The sequence below is a fragment of the Homarus americanus genome, unplaced genomic scaffold (assembly GCF_018991925.1).
Source record: "Homarus americanus isolate GMGI-L3 unplaced genomic scaffold, GMGI_Hamer_2.0 scaffold32929, whole genome shotgun sequence".
NCBI lineage: Eukaryota > Metazoa > Arthropoda > Malacostraca > Decapoda > Nephropidae > Homarus > Homarus americanus.
This window is the reverse complement of record NW_024737097.1, coordinates 15,209,764-15,233,357: the sequence shown is the minus strand read 5'-3', so window position 1 is coordinate 15,233,357 and position 23,594 is coordinate 15,209,764. Positions and strand designations below refer to the sequence as shown.

The window sequence follows — 23,594 nt, the reverse complement described above, 5'->3', positions numbered from 1 at the left end:
AGAAAGGAATAAGTAAAGAGGCAGTGAAGAATTAATTAACAATGCTCTAATAAGTGACAGGAAATGTTAACCCAGTCACCCCACAACCACAACACCCCGTATTAAATCACCTCCAACCTCCCCCCAGGACCACGACACTCCTAGTCACCCCACAACCACAACACCCCGTATTAAATCACCTCCAACCTCCCCCAGGACCACGACACTCCTAGTCACCCCACAACCACAACACCCCGTATTAAATCACCTCCAACCTCCCCCCCCAGGACCACGACACTCCTAGTCACCCCACAACCACAACACCCTGTATTAAATCACCTCCAACCTCCCCCAGGACCACGACACTCCTAGTCACCCCCCACCACAAACGACACCCCGAACAGAAAACTCAGATTGGTAGAATTGGTCAATATTTCTTTACTATGATCTCTAGTTATTTACCTATAAGAAAACATTCCCTTAGTAATAATTTGTATAATTACCTCCAGCTAGTTATAATACAACTTCTGGTATGTCAATATTTTTTTCCCCGATTGAAGCGAAAAGTGAAGTCATGGAGAATTTGTACAGTATATAACAGATGACCTTAATTTACCCTTGACCAAAACCGTGAGATAGTGACAGTAATTCTAAGTCTTTCCCCTCATATTCACTGTCTCTCAAACACACCCAGAGGCGTCACATTGATGGCTGAGAATCCTAACATTAAAACGAACAATAAATGGACATAAATATCCTGTATATAACACTATTTAAGCTCACTAGCGAGACCGTACAGTATATATGTTTAGAATAAGTCATGACTGATCTACAAACGAAAGCATTTAATTCCACCGAACAATAAACATCTGAGACAATGATATGATAATAGTTGAACGGTTACAGTAATGTTTATATTAGGAGATAATGGTTGTTTATATAGCACTGGGTGATGATAGTAATGTTTATATAGTACTGGATGATGATAATGTTTATATAGTACTGGGTGATGATAGTAATGTTTATATAGTACTGGATGATGATAATGTTTATATAGTACTGGATGATGATAATGTTTATATAGTACTGGATGATGATAATGTTTATATAGTACTTGGTGGTGAAGGTTGTGTTAATATAGTACTGGGCGATGATAGTAATGTTTATATAGCACTGGATGATGATAATGTTTATATAGTACTTGGTGGTGAAGGTTGTGTTAATATAGTACTGGGCGATGATAGTAATGTTTATATAGCACTGGATGATGATAATGTTTATATAGTACTTGGTGGTGAAGGTTGTGTTAATATAGTACTGGGCGATGATAGTAATGTTTATATAGCACTGGATGATGATAATGTTTATATAGTACTTGGTGGTGAAGGTTGTGTTAATATAGTACTGGGCGATGATAGTAATGTTTATATAGCACTGGATGATGATAATGTTTATATAGTACTTGGTGGTGAAGGTTGTGTTAATATAGTACTGGGCGATGATAGTAATGTTTATATAGCACTGGATGATGATAATGTTTATATAGTACTTGGTGGTGAAGGTTGTGTTAATATAGTACTGGGCGATGATAGTAATGTTTATATAGCACTGGATGATGATAATGTTTATATAGTACTTGGTGGTGAAGGTTGTGTTAATATAGTACTGGGCGATGATAGTAATGTTTATATAGCACTGGATGATGATAATGTTTATATAGTACTGGATGATGAAGGTTAAGCTTAGTACAGTTACAGGGTGATTGTCTGTGATACTAAGACATACACATACACACACACACACACACACACACATATAATTGTCCAGTTGTCATGAATGTGTCTATTTATTCATCGGCATCACCTGAATATTAGACACTAGCTCATTTCACTTTGATGATTAAACACCCTAACGCTAACCTATCCTGATGTAAGCTAACCTAACCAAAATTAATCTAAGCTAACTTAACCTAAAGCTAATTTAACCAAACCTAAGCTAACCTTAACCTTGTGTTAATCTAACCTACCTAACTTAACCTATACTAACGCTAACATAACCTAATCCAAAGTAGCTTTAAGGTGTTTCATCATCAGGTGAAATAAACAGGAGTGGTTAATCTTCATGTGATCCCGTTTAGATTTGAAAATTAATTGTCTCCCTGTAAATCCAATTAAGGTATTAGGTGAAGGCCGCGGTCGTGTTAAATAATTATGTAATGCAATTTTATTTTCATAGTTACTAATCATTATTTGTCATTACAGCAACAAGTGGAGGATGGTTGAAAAAAAATTTGCATTTACTTACAATAGCGTGTTCAAGTGTTCAGACGACGCCATATTACACACTTATAAAAAGTCACTAAATAAACTAACCTAATTTAACTATTCTAACCTAAGTAAAAAAAATATATAAATAAGCAAAGATCGTTAGTGATGGTTATATTAGTTAAAATAGTTTAGTTGTTAGAACCTTCCACAAAATATGGTGTAGTCCCGTAGTCTGTCCCATACCTTTCTACAGTGAGAAATAATACCACTTTACTGTTCTTACTCGCCGAAACTTAGATATATTAATGAGTTTTTTGTATAGAAGAAAAAAGGCTACTCTTACCTAGTCTGAGCTCAGGACACCATCAGGGGAAACTCCAAGATGTCTCCTTTTAAGACTTACTAAAACCAAGCAACCAAACTTTGTTTAAGTTAACTATAAAGTCTTCTAATATGCTTATACCAAATGAGATAAGTTAGATTAGATTTGATTGGATCCTAGCTTTAAAAAAACACGTAAATATACACTGACACCCGCCACCATTGACTACCAACACTTCGGATATGAACTAAATTGGCGGTTCTTTTTATAATTTTTTTCACTATTATATATTTCAGTAACAATATACTTTAAATATATACACAACATAAAAGGAAACTATATTCATTAAAACTAATAATACCTGTGTACTTAAAAGGGTTATTGGAGATAAAGTATTAAGAAAAAATTTAATCATTGGCAGTTCTTGTTAATGTTTTATATACCGTAATACTAAACTTTAGTATTCATCAAGTTCTATAAAGTTTGTACTTAAGCTTATTTTAGTTTAGATGCAATATTTACCAACAACTAATTTGGAAGAAAATACCATGGAGAAAAAACATTAAATGCAAAAATTATATAGTGGAATCAATAATTTGTTATGCTTGAGGTATATAATTAATATTTCAATACAAAATACTCGAATATATCTAGTTTAGGTGTGCATGAACTATAAACTATTACCTAAGGAATATTTGTTTTTATATTACTGTACTATTATTATTATTTCTGGTAAAAGTTAAAAACTATCCTTCATCAGCTCTAAAAATAAGTCATATAAAGGATTTAATCTTTTATAAAATAACAATACTCAATATACCAGAATATACCAAGTGTCTTTAAGGGAACATTTGAAATAAGAGTGTTGAGTGCTGTGATTTTGATGGCAGTCTTATATGAAAACAATGGACAGTAAAGAGGACAGTTTTATTAAGCTGTCTTCTCCTCTGTCTTGATTCCTCTACAGTGACATGATTCACAACTTCGTCAATTTCCAGATACAAGGAATTTAACTGATAATAACTCCAGTGATATAAATAACTAAATACTCCTGTTATTATTACTTAAAACTTTACATCGAACAACGTGGAGTCATTGAACACACTCCAGGATTGCCTCACTAGATGGTAGGCATTGACAGACTATTAACTCCATTCCTGCAGTACTAGAGTCACTTTAAAAATGACTTCTTCCCAAACAGACAGACACCAAGTCACTTGATAATCACACCATGTTGTTATCTTCACCAAACTCTCTTAATAGGTTCAGACACCCAGTTGTTGTTAAGTGATCACTATTAAAAACTTCAGGTCTTATGCAAATTGTTGTTGATTCACCACCAAATTTTCAACTCCCACATGTTGTCTTATAAATGCTCAAGATTATCATGCAGGCTTTACCAAGTTTCATGCCGGCAAGGTGTCTACACTGGTGTGGGGACCTTATGCATTTAGGTTTACTGAATCCTCTTGTTAACATTCCTTATTAAATACAATGAATAATGTATCACAGTGTAGTTGTTATGTAAGCCATCATGTTTGTAGTACAGTCAAACAAATATATATATTATTTAAACTATTTACCACAAATGTTTTCTTTTTACGGTAGAAGTAAATGTGTTTTTATTTTGTAGCATCTTGGTGTTGTAGTATTAAATACCAACTACACTGGTGCTCTTCTGTGAGGCTATACGGGGTAGGATTTGAAGATTTATTCAACACAGGAACACTTGCACCTATAGTTCACCATTATTATTCATAAAACTGATAAAACTGCTGGACAATATTGTACTACCGGTGTTTGAAAAGTCTCTGTGTACCTGCAATAATTAAAGAAATACTTATTTACATTTTTTTACTTACGGTAAATAGTATTGTAAATGGTCGCAGAAATGTTGGAAGTGGATAACATTACCAATATTTACTGCATGTAGAACAAGGTAACAATGTAGGTATAACAAGGAAGAACTATATTGTTAATCATTGTAGGTGCACAGGAACTTTTTTAACACATTGTATAATACTGTATATATTATTGTAGTGCTGATGCCCAGGTTGTCTACTCTACACCTCCAGTCACCTCCTTCCTAATTTGTACTAAAGGGGCACATGGCGGGCTTGGATGCAAAGTTTATCTATTATAGAATTATAAGTGAAGGCACAATGAGGTTAGGTGATAGAGAGAGAATAATTATCAACCATGTTACATGAAAGCCAATCATAACTATGGTTCAACAACTAGTGTAAGAAGCAGCGGCTAAAACTGCTTTCCTGTAATAATGGTTTTCTATTTTAATAACGTTATATTTAGGACTTGTTTTTGGTAATGTATGAAGTTAAAAAGAAGAGATTAAACATAAGACTTCAAATCCTGCCCAAAAAATGCCGGAACTTGGCGCCAATATTATGAACGATGGTCTCTCAGGGTTTGTTTTTTTTATATTGTTTTTTTTCTGATATTGATGTTTACCTTTTTAAGTGACTTTATAGATTGTAAATAAATCTACCACATCTCTTGAGTTTCTTAATGGCCATTCTTGTGACGCAATACTTCATAACTTAGAAAAAGATGAGATGGCGGTGATGGTGGTGGCGATGGTGGTGGCGATGGTGGTGATGATAAAACAGCAGCGTCACCATAGTGTTGTTATTTTAATATACACAAGACAGTGAGACAATTATCACAGCAGTACAGTTTGTTACGATTACACATAGATACTTCTGTACAAAATCCTTATCGCTTCACTTCAATATTTTCAACACTCTTTACCTTTTCTTTGGATACATAATATTCTATGAAACGAGAACTAGGATATTTACACAAGGTTGAGGCTTGACATAATATAACTTCTTTTACCATGACATTAATTTCTAGATCGGTTATATTCCTTCTTCCTCAACACTATTAACAAGAATGGCAGGTTCACACACACACACACAGTCACAGTCACACACACACACACACAGTCACACACACACAGTCACACACACACACACAGTCACAGTCTCACACATACACAGTCACACACACACACACACACACACACACACACACACACACACACACACACAGTCGCACACACACAGTGACACACACACAGTCACACACAGTCTCACACAAACACAGTCTCTCACACACACACACACACACACAGTCATACACACACACACACACACATACACACACAGTCACACACACACACAGTCTCACACACACACACACAGTCACACACACACACACACACACACACACACACACACACACGTCACTGACAAAATATAACACTACCATGATCTTCACCTTTGACTTCACCTCTCAACCTGACTTGAATCATTTTGTTATTGTCAAAAGAATTATTCACCTAAAAGGACTATACACAGTAGCTGAGGCAAACATCTTAAACGTCTTCTGATGTTTGATGCACTCGCCTGTACACACGTAAACATTGATCACACTACAATGTATTTCTGCCCTCTTAGCTACCAAGTTTCTAGTGACTTTGACCTTGACCTCTGACCTTTCTATCTAGTTTGGTAAGGAAATCCATGTATGTGAAGCCTTGGCGTCATTTGTAGATCCCAAACTGACAGACACAGAGACACTAGTTAACCCGGCGTCCTTTTTATAGGGTTCAGGGATAATCTATGAATTATTTATAAACTCACAGTAAATTACTAACAAGCATTTTGCGTATACTGTCGGTAATGTTTAATTAATAAGGCCACTTTATCTAACAACCACTTCTCACTAATATCACAAATATTTGATGATAAAGATTGTTACACTGACCCAGCCAGCGTCACTCACCACCACAAGACTGACGACAAACACTAAACTGCACCAATACCTCAGGCAGCTCCTCTAAGGTTATGGAGGATCGTTAACATCACCCACAACACTTTAGAGCATAACTGAAAAGAGTCGTTGTATCCAATTGTTTAGGACAACAGACCATCAAAAGCAGCCAGGCTTAATTGGAGAATTTTCTTATCGTGAGTGGCTGTAGATGCACCCTGCCACTCTTCCTATGGCCCTCCACGGTGGCTGTAGGCGGGGGCGTGAGAGGCAGGTCATTTCTCCTTGTATCGGGCGGCACCTTCGCTGGCCTGAAGGGTGGCTTCGGGGGCGGGAGGGCAGTACGGGAGGTCTCGGGCAACTGTCTAAGCCGTGTGTTGATGGGTCCTATGAAACTGTCACTGTTGCGGCTGTAGGATATATTGGTCGTCCTGGCGGTGTCGACAGCGGAGTATGTCGCCAGGGAGCCGCCCACCATCTGAGGGCGGACGAGGGCAGCTGACTGCTTAGCCTCGGTGGGTGTGTTGGCTCGGGCGGGAGTGACGAGGGGCGGCGAGATGCTCTCTACAGATGAGGTGGGTGACAAGTGCTGCAAGAAACTCACTCTTAATCACACTTTTAAACACACTCTTATCACATTACGTTCATCTCACTACATCTCTGAAACACCATGACCAACAAGTTAATATTATCATGTAATAATAATTTTCTTTGCAATGTTATTCTTGGCTGAATCGACTTAATGTTTGTCTGTTTATGTTTATCAGTACTGTACCTACAATGATTATATACATACTTAGAATGTTTAAATACAAATCAAAGCAATATGAATTTGTAAGATAATTTTTAATTGAGAAATAGCTATCTATTGTGACAAGAAAATATAACAGCTTAAGAGTAAATTTATGAGAAGCGACAATTATTTTACTTTTTCCTGAACACTGCATGAAAACGCACAGTATATTGATCTCCTGACTCAGTTAATGACTTGGTATTACAGGACAGAGATATTAACTGAAGAAACAGAGTGCAGGAGGGCCAGGGGTTCGGCAGAAACTGAGACGGACGAGTGAAATTAAAATTGTGGTGCCGGAGAGGTGCGAAATTTGGCAGAACTGGTACAGACAGCCCGGAAATATTGGGAGTGGAAGGCCGTGGTCGCCATCCCTCAGACATGACGATGACACCATGAATGACCACCAAACAGTCTAGTACGTAAATACACAACCTACCACGTCACCAAACAAGTCACCACACAGCTTAGCACGTCATCGCAGCCTAGCACGTCACCACACAGCCTGGGATTCGGGTGTTGTTGATAAATCAATGCATGAGTCAGTGGCCGCCCTACCCCTGACCACACACACACTTCCACTTACCAAAATTTAATTCCCCACAAACCGTCAACCTTAGCGTGCAGGTCTTAATGAGGTAAGCGTGCAGCTGTTAACATATACATGTATAAGGTACGGAACATAACATGATTTTAATGGTTTATCACGCGAATGGCAGATTAATAATTCCCTAATAGCCTTTGTTTGTGGTTTTCACGTATGCCTGTGATTCAACAACTCTGGTTTTTATACAGGTAGAGACATACACCAAACAACAACCATTAAAATTACTGAAAACAACAATTCATGCCGCCAGGAGTCGATGAATAACAAATTAAAAAGAAAACTGTCCGCCACCTTTTCTTTCACGTGAACAAATTAACTAGATTAAAAACTATAGATTAGAAGTAATAGATTATGCCACGGTGTTAGTTCATTCATGACTTATATAATTCAGATAAATGTATAGTATATATCAGGTGCCTAAAAGAGAGCTCAGGTTATCCACTCTGTATCTGTGTTTTCCTGGCTAAATAAACTGTTTCAATTAAATTAAATTCAATTCATTAAAAACCAAATCAATGAGAAACTTGTCGTATATAGCCTAAACAGTTCTTCGCTGACATTTCGTAAACTAAACATTTCAATCAGTTTATTTTGACTTTAAGAAAAATCTAACCCAGAAATTAGGTTTGATCTATCATGATTAAAGCAACACTTGGAATTATTACAGTGTATAACTATCTCAATCCATCAACAACTTGGCTAAAGGTTATAATCACAAGCTGGTTGAGAGTTGAATACAATGGTGCAACTCCGGGGAGTAAATAACGCCTCTACCAGGAAATGCTGTAAAAGAATCAATACCTGCAGTGTCTGTGTTTATATCAGGAAATACTGTAGTGATATGGTCAAACTATACAAGTGAGTCACCTTAAGAGGACGATGTGCCAAGCGTGTACCATAGAATAATTATTATTCTTTTTTTTTCGGATGAGGGAATCACAACAAAAGATGGCCTAGTTACCATGTTGGCGAGGCTCCTTGAGTGACCTGAGACACACTGCTTACTTTAGTTACCATGTTAGCAAGGGTCCTCTTGCCGTGGCCACTATGGGAGAGGTCGGGGGCTGAGGTGGCCTTCTGCAGGTCCCTGGAGAGAGCGTTAGGTGTCCCGGGGAGGAGGTCGTCCATTGAGTTAAGGCGACGTAAGCGTGGACGGAGAGCTCTGGCACGCTCGGCTATGAACGCCGACTCTTCTGTTATAAAGGAATACGGGTTTACTGTCCCTTTGCTTCCCTAACCTAATTAACCTTCCCTATCCTGCCATGACCTACCTTAATTCAACCTAATTTGTCACGTTGTTTAAAGATGAAATTGACTGAACGTGGAAAATATAAAAACATTTAATTATCAAAGTTAATTATTACTATCATTTGTATTATTATTGTTATTATTATTATTATTTTATTATTACAAACCTAACTTAGCCTAACCTAACTTAAGATATGGCGTCTGTTATTCTATGTCAACAAAGACCTTCACTCAGGTATGCCGTAGTAATTCGGGTCTGGAAGTGTTGATCTATAACCAGGCTATAATCAGTGTCCACTGTCCAGGCTACTCTCTCAGAATATTTACCTGTACCTCTGGGCTACTCACCTAGGTCGAGATTGTGGGTGTAGTTGACAGAAAGGTGTAGACCAGCAGGTGTAGGAATCACGGCAGAGAAAGTTCTGGGTTCCTTGCCGCCTCCAGTCTGGTCCTTGGTGGGCGAGGTGTCCGTGGGCGAGAGCGGGGTCAGGCGGCGAGGGCGAGCCACCCCTGTCCCTCCGAGCTGGGTCGTCGGTCTGAGGACACAGGTCAAAGGTCAACACTTAAATAGTTTCCCCAATTGTTTAATATTAAAGATCTAACAGTGATTCAAACCGGTGTTAAGGGAACCGAAGGAATGTATAATTACGACCATTTAAGTAACACCTGTTTAAACCAACGCCTGCTTTAGCCTAAGTTCACTTTCACTCAGCATTTAATATCATCGACGAGTGAGATCTGTTGTGGTTTTAATGATACTCAGAGGAGACCGACCTTAGTATCCGTTTCACATGATAGTTAACAGACATGTGTTGAGCTCTACAAACATAATATATACTACGTGTCTGTAGAGTAAAAAAAACTCCACAAAAGACAACATTCTGGTCGGTGTGTGTGTGTCTAACCTGATGTTAGCGATGTTGTCAGGGCGGTGATGCCACTCCTGGCCGAACACTCGGTGGCGGCTCTCCAGGTACAGCGCCGCCAGCGTCAGCAGGTCCAGTTCCCCACCGCCGCTGCCGCCTGCTGCCCCGCTGCTGCCAGACCCTCCCAAGGCGTCTGTTAACTCGTCTTCCTTCCACCCTTGCTGGCCGTCGTCTCCCTGGCTCTTCCTTCTTCTTCCATTCTCTTCGTCCTGGTTTTTCCGTCGAGGTCTCCGTTGAGGCGAAGCGTCTTCATGACTTTTCCGTCGTGGTTTGGGTCGCGGGGAAGTGTCGAGGGGGTTGTAGACGGCGAGAGGCAGGCGCGTGCCGGCGCTCGCTGGACCTGCGGGGAAGGACTTGTTTCTTCGGCTCCCGTGACTGCCAGCAGACTTGGCCTGTTGAGAGTTTCGTCTCGAGGCACTGTACTGGGCCACTCCCACGATCCCGTCAGTAGGCACCGGCAGCGGAAGGTGTTCGTTGTGGTCCTTGTCTTTGTCAACGTCTTCGGCACCTTCAGGTTGGCCACGGACAGCAGAGTGGTCAGTGTTGTCGTCTACGTGAGGGCGGTTGAGAGTGTAGTCTGCCTCGCTGGTGATGGCGGGAAGGAGGGTGAGCAGCATCAAGTTCTGGTATCTCTTCAGCTCTCGCATCATGGCGGGGTCGTTCGCGAACCTCCTCTTCGCCAACTCCCCAACTCTTTCAATGTTAGTACCTCCGTTACTAGGTATCCCTCCGTTAATAGTCACCCCGTCATTGCTAGCTACCCCCCCGGTGCCATTAATTCCTCCAGCGAGCACTCCTCTCGCACCGTTGGCCTCACCCCGCGTACCTCCCTTCTTGGTCGCCGTCGCCACACTACCGCTGGATTTAGCAGGAGCTGTGGCACGTCGCACCTCCATCTCACAGTCTTAGGTGGTGGCGGGCAGCGTGGTGTTGTCTGGGCGAGAATGGTGGTGATGGTAGTGTTGCCTGATAGCGGAGGTGGTGGTAGTGGTGAAGTCAACGGCTGCCTCCCTCGCCAAAAAGGACTGCAACCTACGCTCACCCCAGCTCGATACGTCGTGCATTATTCAAGCTACGCTGCAGTTAGCTCGCACCTTCAACCTGCAACATAGAATTAGAGATATTTGATCAAAAGTTTCTATCAACAAACCTACGTATTGTTCATTATACAATACTACTATTCAGTCCCACCCTCTCACCCCCCCCTTCCCCTTCTCCTCCCCGCACATCAATATTTACCCAACTTGCGAACAGTTTATTGTATCTGTGGTCTAATCAATTTACGTTGGTCAAAGAATGTATCCTACCGTAACGTTTCAGTTTTTGGTCGATTCTTTAACTGTGTCTCAAGTGCCGGAAACTTGAGTGTGATAGTGTAGAGGCTCGCAATCACACACTACACACCATTACGTTATGTTTGTTATTGATGAAGGAGTCTGGCCCGTGTTCCCATTCTGAAAAAAAGAGAATGACCAATAACTGGTGACAAATTATAACTACAGGCTTCACAACACCACATATAGCATATACAAAAACTAAATAACACAGTGAATGAATCAATACAAAAAATTAATTTATTCAGTTTGTTTCTTGCCTCTTTAATATTTTGTATCTTGTTTCTTTTTTAAATGTTCGTGTTGCTTCACTTGTTAGTTTTCCACCATGGCCTGGCTACAAAATAGTTAAATAGGACTATCCTTCAGGTCTTAAATAGGTTTGGAATGCCCTAAAAATTTACTATGTAGATGGCGTCTTATCATAAAGCATCAAGTATCTTAATATTTCATGATCAAATATAGTGTATAGAATTATATAGTTAACTTTTTGGCCTAAACGATATATATATATATATATATATATATATATATATATATATATATATATATATATATATATATATATATATATAATGGCATACACGACAAAATATAAATTATATTTAGTCTAAAAAATCGTGAACCTTCCCTGCCGTCGCCACCAGGGAGCCTCGCCGCCCACCAGTCCGACTCACCAAGGTGGACAGGAGACATTCTTGGTTGTCACATATTAAGGTTCTTATCGCCAAGTGATCATATAGTTCATTGTATTCTTTTCATTATTTAACAGCACCAAGCGAACCAGGAGAGATATGTCACAATAATCAACCAATTCTTGGAAAAAACATTCGTGGTCACCGCCTACCGTGCCCCCCAGCCACACACACTCGCGAGCCTCCCTCCAACACCTCCACTCACACACGCATACACACGAACCTTCTTTCACTCTTAATATATCCCTCATATCCCCTTTGTATTTATATCTAAACCTTTGGCTATTTACTTAAGGTTAGATTACCTTTTCAATCTCTCATTCAGACATTTCTACTTCGGATCATCGAATGGACACGCAAAGGTTACAGCGGGTGAGCCAGCATCATTGACAAAGGTATCCGTAACCATTCGTGACATCTCTGTCCACACACACACACACACACACGCACACCGTCACGCAGGGATCTCTCTAGGACTTAAGGGCTTCTATGCTGAGAGAAGTTTAGGAAAGGATCTAACTATAGGAATATTAAATTAACGCTAAAGACAGACCTTTACGTAAATAAATAATCCGTGCACACAAAATTAATTTACATTTACACAATTAATCCATGAATACTTTATGTGCGGACATTAAATAATTAATGTTCCCGAAAAGAAATATCTACGAAAACAATTTACGACTGAAATGATACATGTACTCAGATATATTAAGAACACAATGAATTATGTACATAAAATACAGATAAATAAACTCTGTGTGTGTGTGTGTGTGTGCAATAATCAACTTTTTATTGACAATTACAGTAGCCAAAAGGTGAAAATATACAAAATGACATAATTGGTACATATGCCTGTATATAACATAATGACAGGAGGGGAGAGGGTCACTTAACAAGTAATTTCAGCGCAGTTACATTACAAAAGTGAGACTGGCAAGGAGTGAACACACAAGCTATCTGTCTACGAGTTGTTGATGATTTTTACAATGATTGGAATGGGGCTGAGTGTGTGTGTGTGTGTGTGTGTGTGTGTGTGTGTGTGTGTGTGTGTGTGTGTGTGTGTGTGTGTGTGTGTGTTTAAACCTGACACAGCGATACCTCAACGTGCAATGACAGTCTTACAATGGACAGGTTTACTATCCATGAACCTTCGTCAGCTTGAAGATCAGACGCCACCTTCACCTTCAGGGGCAAGCAAGACATCGCTCTATTGTACTGTACCGATTTTCCTGCGTACTGTAAAGCCTGACTGAGCCGTGTTTGTTTAGGTTTGTCAGGATCAAAAGACTTTTTTTCTTAGTTGGGGGTCTGTTGACACGAGCCCTTATGATATATTATCAGAATGAATGTGGCCAATGATTTTAATTTGAGTATAGATGAGGTTATTGAGAGCAGGTTGGCCTCACTACACAAAGCAGCTTCTGAGTCACCATCGATCCAGGTCAGCAGGTCTCACGAGGTATGCGTTAACACACATACACTGTTTACCTGTAACAGCTGGCGGAATTATATTTTTCAGGAAGAGAAACTGTTCATGTGTAAGTACCTCCCCTCACTTAACACTGAGTGGGCTTACGACCCATGCGTGCCTCAGCAACGATGTATTGGGGGCTTAAATTATTTGGATAAATACAAATACACATAAATATCTAATCTGAAGAAGGGAATCACACACATATATATCATATATATATATATATATATATATATATATATATATATATATATATATATATATATATATATATATAACGTAGAAAATGTGAGACAGTTATATAGGACCTGGTTCATTGACAGTACGCGAGACATCCACACAATAGCAAATGTTCAGTCAACAACTCCAGCGCTCTTGGTGAGAAATATAATAAGCGAAGACAGTCCGGGAAAACACCTAACCATAAAGTAGTATACGTGAGGATGTGATGGAAACTTGACCAAAAAGTACACACAGCCCGTAATGTCCAGTGAAATGACGAACACTCCTCAATATCATCTGAACACATTGGTAATTTCTCGAGATTCCTAAAACGCCTGACAATAACACAAAGACAAACTCAATTATATTTGTTCTTTATCAAGTTACAGTCACTGGGAGAACAAACTAAGGATTATTTCTGTCTGGGTGGATGTGGCAGTGTGTGGGTATGGTTCTAATTATACATTCTCCACCGAAATGTCACTTTAATATTTTTAATCAGCAAAAAAATAATTATAACGAAAAAGGATTGTCGATTATGGTTAAATGTCACATTAGCTGATACTGTATAAGCAAAAATTTATAAAAGGTGCTGTTGTCGATTATTACATGAACCTCTGCCCGCGTGTGGTAGAGTCCAAATAGTGCTTTGATTTTTTTAAGAGGTGTGTCCTATCAACGCTGCCTTGCTATGTTATAGGACTTTACTGTCTGTTTTGTTTTATAAACAAATACCCTATTCCTATGTTAGAAACCATTGCCATTTCCTGTTTAAAGCCATTGTCCTGTTCCTATGTTAGAATTTACCGCCCTGTTCCTGTCAGAAGCCATTAAGAAGCCGTCATCATTGTTTATATAAATGTCTGTACACCTTAAGTCTTTAAACACGTAGGTCCATACATTAGACAACAACTTACGAATTATAGATAAGAACAAGTGACAAATACACAAACATTTAAAACAAGTGACAAATAAACAGATAAGAACAAGAAGCAAATACAGAAAAACGCGAACAAGTGACAAATACAGAAACAGACCGAACAAATAACACTGAAAATGTAAGTCGATGTACAGTTCAGATAGCGACGCTTTGCCACGAAATCTTGGCTCATATACCGCTAGTGTATTTATTATTTATTTTTATTATTTATCACTACTAATGTCACAGTCGAGGTTACCTTGCCAGAATCCACCTATACAAGAGTCCTGGCAGGATATGCTTTAACTGGCTGTGACAATCATGGTAATTTACAATAAAAACAAGAGACTGACTTCCTATATAACCTAACTTTAGACAGGATAATTTTCCTCTTTTTTGTTTACACTCCGGCAATAAACAAAAACAGTAATATTGTGCTAGTTTAAATTTGTTCGAGTATTTCATCCACTAAATTGAAATGGCAGCACATCGACTGTAGGGTCAAAATGGAAGATAACAAGTTAGCCACGTGAGTCTAGTCACCCGTCATCACAGACATAGCCGTAACTCCCAACTTTATTGATGAAAATGACTGATTACCGACTCGTATAATGTCTTGTTAGGTTACATCTACACACCAAGTTTCATCGAAGTCCAGTTAGATTTGTATAATTTATTACTTTGAGAAAAATATGATATGTAAACTGTTTGCTCTGTAATGAACTTCCCTAAAAAAAATGGACCTAACTTTACCTGCGAACATTATCAAAATACCTACAAACTACCTAAACCTTTGCAATATGATATAAGAACACATTAGTAATCCAGTTTCATTTGACCCACCTGAGTTCTTGTGAATGATGACGCTAATTACTTAACGAACACGTGCAGGGCCGCGCTTATCACCTCACTCATCTTTCTCAAGTCGATAAGTTGTCAGTGAGGAGGAGTTAGTCCCCAAGTCATCTGTTCATATCACACTTTCCTTGTCTCACGAAACCAACACATAATACCAGTTACATTTTGTAAATTTGTCATAGCTTCACTGATTCACTGGACGGACATTTATTTTCTTATGTATCTCCGACATTAATTCACTTCGTAACAATGCTCAGGGTTATTATAAGCAGGAGGACAATAACATCACAGTGGGGGAGTGGATTTGTGTGTCGATGTGTAGTCTTGGTAACCAGGGTCGACTTGACAACAATCGCCTACTGTAGTGTTTCTGCCACACTTCCGCCACCAACCAGACACCAGATCTTCCTTCCTCACCTCTTATGAAAGTCCTTTCTCTCACAGTCGTTACTTCATAAAGGATACACTTGTGTGAGTTAAGTGTCCCACGAGGTAATGATCGTGCCCGGGTTGTGTGCAGCGAGGGAGTGGTAATATTGACAAGTTCACAGGTCGCAAGTTGAGCGCTGACTGAGTGTATTGCTACTGGTATGGTGGTGACGCCGCCAGACACCAAGAAGGAACGCTTTGTTCTCCCTCACATATACTCACTCACTCCTAACTATAAACACTAAGAGCATATATAAGTAGATAATAGTTAATAAACTGCTGAATGGTTTGGTAGAAATTTCATGTTTACGTCTACTGTGGTAATTTTTCTTTTGTTTAACTCTCCACTAATCCAATGAGAATAACTCATGCATTCACTTGCACATACGCAACACAAACCAGAATGCAACCATACTCACTCACACACACACACACACACACGCTAATGAATATTAACAAAGGCTTACACATGAGTTACACTGTTGTTACTACGCATCACCAGCCATATAATTTAAGATAATCCCACGTGAAAGACTCCCCGACCTTGGACATGATTCACTAACTTACGGACATTGAAATCTCCGTCACTGAATTTCCAGGCAATGTAAGAATACCAGAGCTAAGTTAATTTACGTTAAAATACTAAATAACAACTAAATATAACATAGGAACTGCACTCGAGACTAGCTTTAACTAGTTACGTTCTCTGAGCACCAGTTAGGAGGATCGAACCAGCTACTCTTAGGACATGGGGCGAGAGCTGTTTCCACTCGACCTCCGCACCTCTTAGCTTGAAGATTATTACCTAAATACTCTGTAGCTCTGTGATTACTACCTAAATACTCTGTAGCTCTGAGATTATTACCTAAATGTGCTACAGCAGATTACTAACACCTTCAATAATATATAGTACAGTACATCAGCGAGACTCAGCCTAGGAGTTACTTCACACCGTCGCCTGACACCCTACCCACTTAACACGTTGGAGATTGTAAGTTGTGTTTGATGGGAGTGTATGTGGTGGTATTGGGTAGTGTGTGGTGGTATTGGGTAGTGTGTGGTGGTATTGGGTAGTGTGTGGTGGTATTGGGTAGTGTGTGACAATGGGTTATCAATTCTAATAAATCGTTCAGCCACAGGTAAAACTCTTAAATCACCGCCACACATACTACCTAGCACTACCACACACTAAGGGACACCACAACCTGACACCACAACCTGACACCATTATTAGTCAACTGTCCGTGAAATTCCTTCTTAAGCGAGTGAACAGCTACTGGCGGGTGACATTGTGGTGTATGTCTGTCTGCTTACAAAAGGTAACTAGAACAGCTTCACATAATACAACGCACAATATTGACAGGTGAACCGATGTGCTCACAGTTGATACCTCCAACACCCCCGTTAGTACGATTCGCCGCAGTCAATTTCCCCATAACACGCAACAGCAGTGGTTATGTCGGGGTCGAGCTGTATCCCAAGATGGCGGTTGGTGTCCAGCTGTGTCGACACATTTTAACTAATACCTGCTCGTGATCACCTGGAAGAGGAATTAACCTGCTATAATCTTGCTAAATTTCTCCACTAACATCCAATATCGTTTCTGCAGAGTTCCAATGACTAGTTTATATTTTACGCGGGTCGGGACATTCCAATATGACGGGTAATGAGCCAACAGTTATATCGACACACTGGTTTAACCTCGGAGCCATTTGTAACTATCAACTTGTCTGTCGAGTGAGAGATCATCTATCTACTCCGAGTTTCAATTTTCTGGGTTCGTGTTGTGCTATGGAATGTTTGGGGCTACTAGGCTCATTGTAGTCCTCCCATGAGGCTACCGGGGCTATTATAAACTGCTCATCAGGCTACCAGGTCTATTATAATCTCTCCCATAAGGCTACCAGGTCTATTATAATCTCTCCCATAAGGCTACCAGGGCTATTATAATCTCTCCCATAAGGCTACCAGGGCTATTATAATCTCTCCCATAAGGCTACCAGGGCTATTATAATCTCCCCCCACAAAACTACTAGGCTACTCTAACCTAACCTAGACTATTACCATCTCCTTCCCAGGCTATATACACCAGCTCCCTACTACACCACACCATCTCTGCCGCCACATTAGCAGTTGTAGTTAATGGTGTGGCGTGTGACTCACCCTATTTGTGGCGGTAAGGTTAGGTTAGGTTCAGTGGCCACACCCTCACCCCCACTGCATCGCTTGCCTGAGTAACGTCACCTCACTGTCAACTGTACCGGCGCTAAAGACTGGCTGGATCGGCCTCAGTGTAGGTGCCAGGGAAATAAGTCACAGGAAAAAAGTCACAAGTCATAAAGTTTGGCTAGGAAAAAAGTCATAAGTTTGGATTGGTTAAAGTTAGTTTAGATTAAGTTAAAGTTAGGTTATGTTTGGTTTGGTTAGGTTAAAGTTAGGTTTGTTAACTTTTTCTTGTGTAGATACAACACAGTGTGGACTACCAGACCTATATCATCACCCATGGAGACACTGTACATAAACGCCGTCGCTTCCCCAACGGTACATTTACGTGCTTATTTACAGGTGAGTGAACTTGGAGTGTAATACATGTAATTGCGAACCAACGACACCTGGTACGGGAGAAACGCACAGTATCCACACAGCCATCGCAACCTCACTTATACCGCAGTAATAATCTATCATAGTTCATCCTAGTTTTCTAAACATAGAAAACTAAACCTCACTGACCGTCGTTGTGTTAGCCTAGTGATGACGCGCTGCCCTCTGATGCGCAAACATTATACTGTTTTAAATTACTACAGTCGTCTTTATATATACGAGTTAATTGTTTTGGGGAAATTAAAACCGTCATTTGTGTGTAATTTTCCTAGTTGTTTCTTGGGGTAATATTTTTCTTGGTTTATTTAAATGTTTGAGGGTTAAGGTCAAGGATGTTTCAACTGTACGTCACACAAGTTGTTTCACTCACTCACCGTAAGTTTTCTCCTAAACGCTAATGAAAAAAAAAACCACTAGACCGACTCATTTAAGCACGTAATCAAACAGCTAATATCTTTAATTAAGCACAGATCACAAGGTGCGTTTCTATATTCAAAATTTATACAACTTAAAAAATCTAGTTTGGGATTTTTTTCTTGTTTTAACGTATCTATGACAAAAGAGTAGACACTGGCGTCAGGAGAGTGTGGGGCTAGAGACACGGACACTGGCGTCAGGAGAGTGTGGGGCTAGAGACACGGACACTGGCGTCAGGAGAGTGTGGGGCTAGAGACACGGACACTGGCGTCAGGAGAGTGTGGGGCTAGAGACACGGACACTGGCGTCAGGAGAGTGTGGGGCTAGAAGACACGGACACTGGCGTCAGGAGGGTGTGGGGGCTAGGGCAACATACAGGGCACTGGCGTCAGGAGAGTGTGGGGCTAGAAGACGGACACTGGCGTCAGGAGGTGTGGGGCTAGAACACGGACATGGCGTCAGGAGGTGTGTGAGGCTAGAGACACGGACACTGGCGTCAGGAGGGTGTGGGGCTAGAAGACACGGACACTGGCGTCAGGAGAGTGTGAGGAGCTAGAGACACGGACACTGGCGTCAGGAAGGTGTGGGGCTAGAGAGACGGACACTGGCGTCAGGAGAGTGTGGGGCTAGAACACGGACACTGGCGTCAGGAGGTGTGGGGCTAGAGACACGGACACTGGCGTCAGGAGGTGTGAGACTAGAGACACGACACTGGCGTCAGGAGGTGTGGGGCTAGGGCACGGACACTGGCGTCAGGAAGTGTGGGGCTAGGAACACGGACACTGGCGTCAGGAAGTGTGGGGCTAGAGACACGGACACTGGCGTCAGGAGAGTGTGGGGCTAGAGACACGGACACTGGCGTCAGGAGGAGGTCAATGAGGGCTAGGAGCACGGACACTGGCTGGCGTCAGGAGGTGTGGGGCTAGAGACACGGACACTGGCGTCAGGAGAGTGTGGGGCTAGGAACACGGACACTGGCGTCAGGAGGGTGTGGGGCTAGAGACACACACGGACACTGGCGTCAGGGAAGGTGTGTGAGGCTAGAGACGGACACTGGCGTCAGGAGGTGTGTGGGGCTAGAGAGACGGACACTGGCGTCAGGAGAGTGTGTGGGGCTAGAGACTGGACACTGGCGTCAGGAGAGTGTGGGAGCTAGAGACACACGGACACTGGCGTCAGGAGGTGTGGGGCTAGGGCACGGACACTGGCGTCAGGAGGTGTGGGGCTAGAGACACGGACACTGGCGTCAGGAGGTGTGGGGCTAGAGACACGGACACTGGCGTCAGGAAGTGTGGAGGCTAGAACACGGACACTGGCATCCAGAGGTAATGGGGGCTAGAGACGGACACACTGGCGTCAGGAGGTGTGGGGCTAGAGACACGGACACTGGCGTCAGGAGAGTGTGGGGCTAGAGACACGGACACTGGCGTCAGGAGAGTGTGGGGCTAGAGACGGACACTGGCGTCAGGAGAGTGTGGGAGCTAGAAGACACGGACACTGGCGTCCGGGAGAGTGTGGGGCTAGAGACACGGACACTGGCGTCAGGAGTGTGGGGCTAGGAGCACGGACACTGGCGTCAGGAGAGTGTGGGGGCTAGAGACGGACACTGGCGTCAGGAGGGTGGGAGCTAGAAGACACGGACACTGGCGTCAGGAGGTGTGCTTGGGGCTAGAACACGGACACTGGCGTCAGGAGAGTGTGGGGCTAGAGAGACGGACACTGGCGTCAGGAGAGTGTGGGGCTAGAGACACGGACACTGGCGTCAGGAGGGAGTGTGGGGCTAGAACACGGACACTGGCGTCAGGAGAGTGTGGGGCTAGAGAGACGGACACTGGCGTCAGGAGGTGTGGGAAGGCTAGAAGACACGGACACTGGCGTCCAGGAGGGTGTGGGGCTAGGAACACGAGACACTGGCGTCAGGAGAGTGTGGGAGCTAGAAGACACGGACACACTGGCGTCAAGGAGAGTGTGTGGGAGGCTAGAGAGACGGACACTTGGCGTCCAGGAGGGGTGTGGGGCTAGAGACACGGACACTGGCGTCAGGAGGGTGTGGGGCTAGAACACACGGACACTGGCATCAGGAGGGAATTAATGGGAGCTAGAAGACACGAGACACTGGCACGTCAGGAGAGTGTGGGAGCTAGGAAACGGACACTGGCGTCAGGAGAGTGTGGGAGAATGGGAACACGGACACTGGCGTCAGGAGAGTGTGGGGCTAGAGACACGGACACTGGCGTCAGGAAGTGTGGGGAGCTAGGAACACGGACACTGGCGTCAGGAGAGTGTGTGGGGGCTAGAAGACACGGACACTGGCGTCAGGAGGCATGGGGCTAGAGACACGGACACTGGCGTCAGGAGAGTGTGAGCTAGAGACACGGACACTGGCGTCAGGAGGTGTGAAGGGCTAGAGACGGACACTGGCGTCAGGAGGTGTGGGGCTAGAGACACGGACACTGGCGTCGGGAGGTGTGGGGAGCTAGGGGCACGGACACTGGCGTCCGGGGAGTGTGGGGCTAGAGACGCACGGACACTGGCGTCAGGAGAGTGTGGGGGCTGAAGGGCCGGACACTGGCGTCAGGGAGGGTGTGGGGCTAGAACACGGACACTGGCGTCAGGAGGTGTGGGGCTAGAGAGACGGACACTGGCGTCAGGAAGTGTGAGGCTAGAGACACGGACACTGGCGTCAGGAGAGTGTGGGGCTAGAGACTGGGCCTGGCGTCAGGAGAGTGTGGGGAGACTAGAGAACACGGACACTGGCGTCAGAGTGTGGGGCTAGAGACACGGACACACTGGCGTCAGGAGAGTGGCAGGGCTAGAGACACGAGACACACTGGCGTCAGGAGAGTGTGGGGGCTAGAGACGGACACTGGCGTCAGGAGAGTGTGGGGCTAGAACCGCGGACACTGGCGTCAGGAGAGTGTGAGGCTAGAAGAGGCGGACACTGGCGTCCGGAGAGTGTGGGGGCTAGAGACACGGACACTGGCGTCAGGAGAGTGTGGGGCTAGGAGCACGGACACTGGCGTCAGGAGGTGTGGGGCTAGAGACACGGACACAGCGTCAGGAGGTGTGGGGCTAGAGGCACGGACACTGGTCAGGGAGGTGTGGGGCTAGAACACGGACACTGGCGTCAGGAGGTGTGGGAGCTAGAGACACGGACACTGGCTCAGAGTGTAGGGCTAGAAGACACGGACACTGTCAAGGAGAGTGTGGGGCTAGAGACACACGGACACTGGCGTCAGGGAGTGTGGGGCTAGAGACGGACACTGGCGTCGGGAGGTGTGGGGCTAGGAACACGGACACTGGCGTCAGGAGGTGTGGGGCTAGAGACACGGACACTGGCGTCAGGAGAGTGTGGGGCTAGAAGACACGGACACTGGCGTCAGGAGAGTGTGGGGCTAGAGAGACGGACACTGGCGTCAGGAGGGGTGTGAGGCTGGGGCACGAGGACACTGGCGTCAGGAGAGTGTGTGGGGCTAGAACACGGACTGGCGTCAGGAGGTGTGAGGGCTAGAGACACGGACACTGGCGTCAGGAGAGTGTGGGGCCTAGAGACACGGACACACTGGCGTCAGAGTGTGGGGCTAGAGACACGGACACTGGCGTCAGGAGAGTGTGTGGGAGCTAGGAACTTGGACACACTGGCTCAGGAGAGTGTGGGGCTAGAGACACGGACACTGGCACGTCAGGAGAGTGTGGGGCTAGAAGACACGGACACTGGCGTCAGGAGAGTGTGGGACTAGAGAGACGGACACTGGCGTCAGGAGAGTGTGGGGCTAGAGACGCACGGACACTGGCGTCAGGGGAGAGTGTGGGAGCTAGAGACACGGACACTGGCGTCCGGGAGGTGTGGGGCTGAGGTACGGACACTGGCGTCAGGAGGTGTGGGAGCTAGAGACACGGACACTGGCGTCAGGAGGTGTGGGGCTAGGAACACACGGACACTGGCGTCAGGAGAGTGTGGGGCTAGAAGACACGGACACTGGCGTCAGGAGGTGTGGGGCTAGAACACGGACACACTGGCGTCAGGAGAGTGTGAGGGCTAGGAACACGGACACTGGCGTCAGGAGGTGTGGGGGGCTACAGAGACACACGGACACTGGCGTCAGGAGGGGTGTGGGAGCTAGAGACGGACACTGGCGTCAGGAGGTGTGGGGCTAGAGACACGGACACTGGCGTCAGGAGAGTGTGAGGCTAGAACACGGACACTGGCGTCAGGAGAGTGTGGGGCTAGAGACACGGACACTGGCGTCGGGAAGTGTGAGGGCTAGAGACACGGACACACTGGCGTCAGGAGTGTGTGGGGCCTAGAGGGCTTGGGGCCTGGCGTCAGGAGAGTGTGGCAAGGGCTAGAGAGACGGACACTGGCGTCAGGAGGGTGTGGGGCTAGAACGCACGGACACTGGCGTCAGGGAGAGTGTGGGGAGCTAGAGGGCAGTGAGCTGGTGTTTGCTGTTCATTCCTAATAATGTACCAAAATAGTAGGTTGTATTGTGTGCGTCTGCATACACCCAGACAATCCAGGCTCACAGTGGTGTAGTTAGTGTCAAGGTGATGGATACACAGTGTTGGTGGTGTCAGTGGTATGGGTGGGTGGAGGGCCGGAGTAGTGGTGGCAGTGTGTGACTGTGTGGGTGGGTGGAGGGCGGAGTATTGGAGTGGCAGTGTATGACTGTGGGTGGGTGGAGGGCCGGAGAAGTGGTGGCAG

The 23,594-nt window shown here is 43.9% G+C and overlaps 1 protein-coding gene across 2 annotated transcripts; it reads right to left on the bottom strand.

Moving 5' to 3' along the window:
- Window positions 1-5,763: 5,763 nt before the first annotated feature.
- LOC121873234 lies at window positions 5,764-16,041 on the bottom strand. Of its 2 annotated transcripts, XM_042376611.1 has the most exons (6): window positions 15,428-16,041; window positions 11,245-11,391; window positions 9,917-11,038; window positions 9,360-9,547; window positions 8,778-8,956; window positions 5,764-6,952 (listed from the first exon to the last, which is right to left on the bottom strand). In XM_042376611.1, exons 3-6 carry the CDS (start codon window positions 10,831-10,833, stop codon window positions 6,539-6,541), a joined length of 1,698 nt encoding a protein of 565 aa, XP_042232545.1. In that variant the 5' UTR covers window positions 10,834-11,038; window positions 11,245-11,391; window positions 15,428-16,041; the 3' UTR covers window positions 5,764-6,538. The 2 variants fall into 2 exon arrangements, with proteins under 2 accessions (XP_042232545.1, XP_042232546.1); XM_042376612.1 differs by lacking the exon at window positions 11,245-11,391.
- Between the last annotated feature and the right edge of the window lie 7,553 nt (window positions 16,042-23,594).

Excerpts from the sequence above, each read along its gene's own strand:
- LOC121873234 (XM_042376611.1), bottom strand. The coding sequence starts at position 10,833 with ATGGAGGTGCGACGTGCCACAGCTCCTGCTAAATCCAGCGGTAGTGTG. Across the intron at positions 9,548-9,916 it reads GACAACATCGCTAACATCAG|ACCGACGACCCAGCTCGGAG; the intron begins GTTAGACACACA and ends CTGTGTCCTCAG. Across the intron at positions 8,957-9,359 it reads CACCCACAATCTCGACCTAG|AAGAGTCGGCGTTCATAGCC; the intron begins GTGAGTAGCCCA and ends CCTTTATAACAG.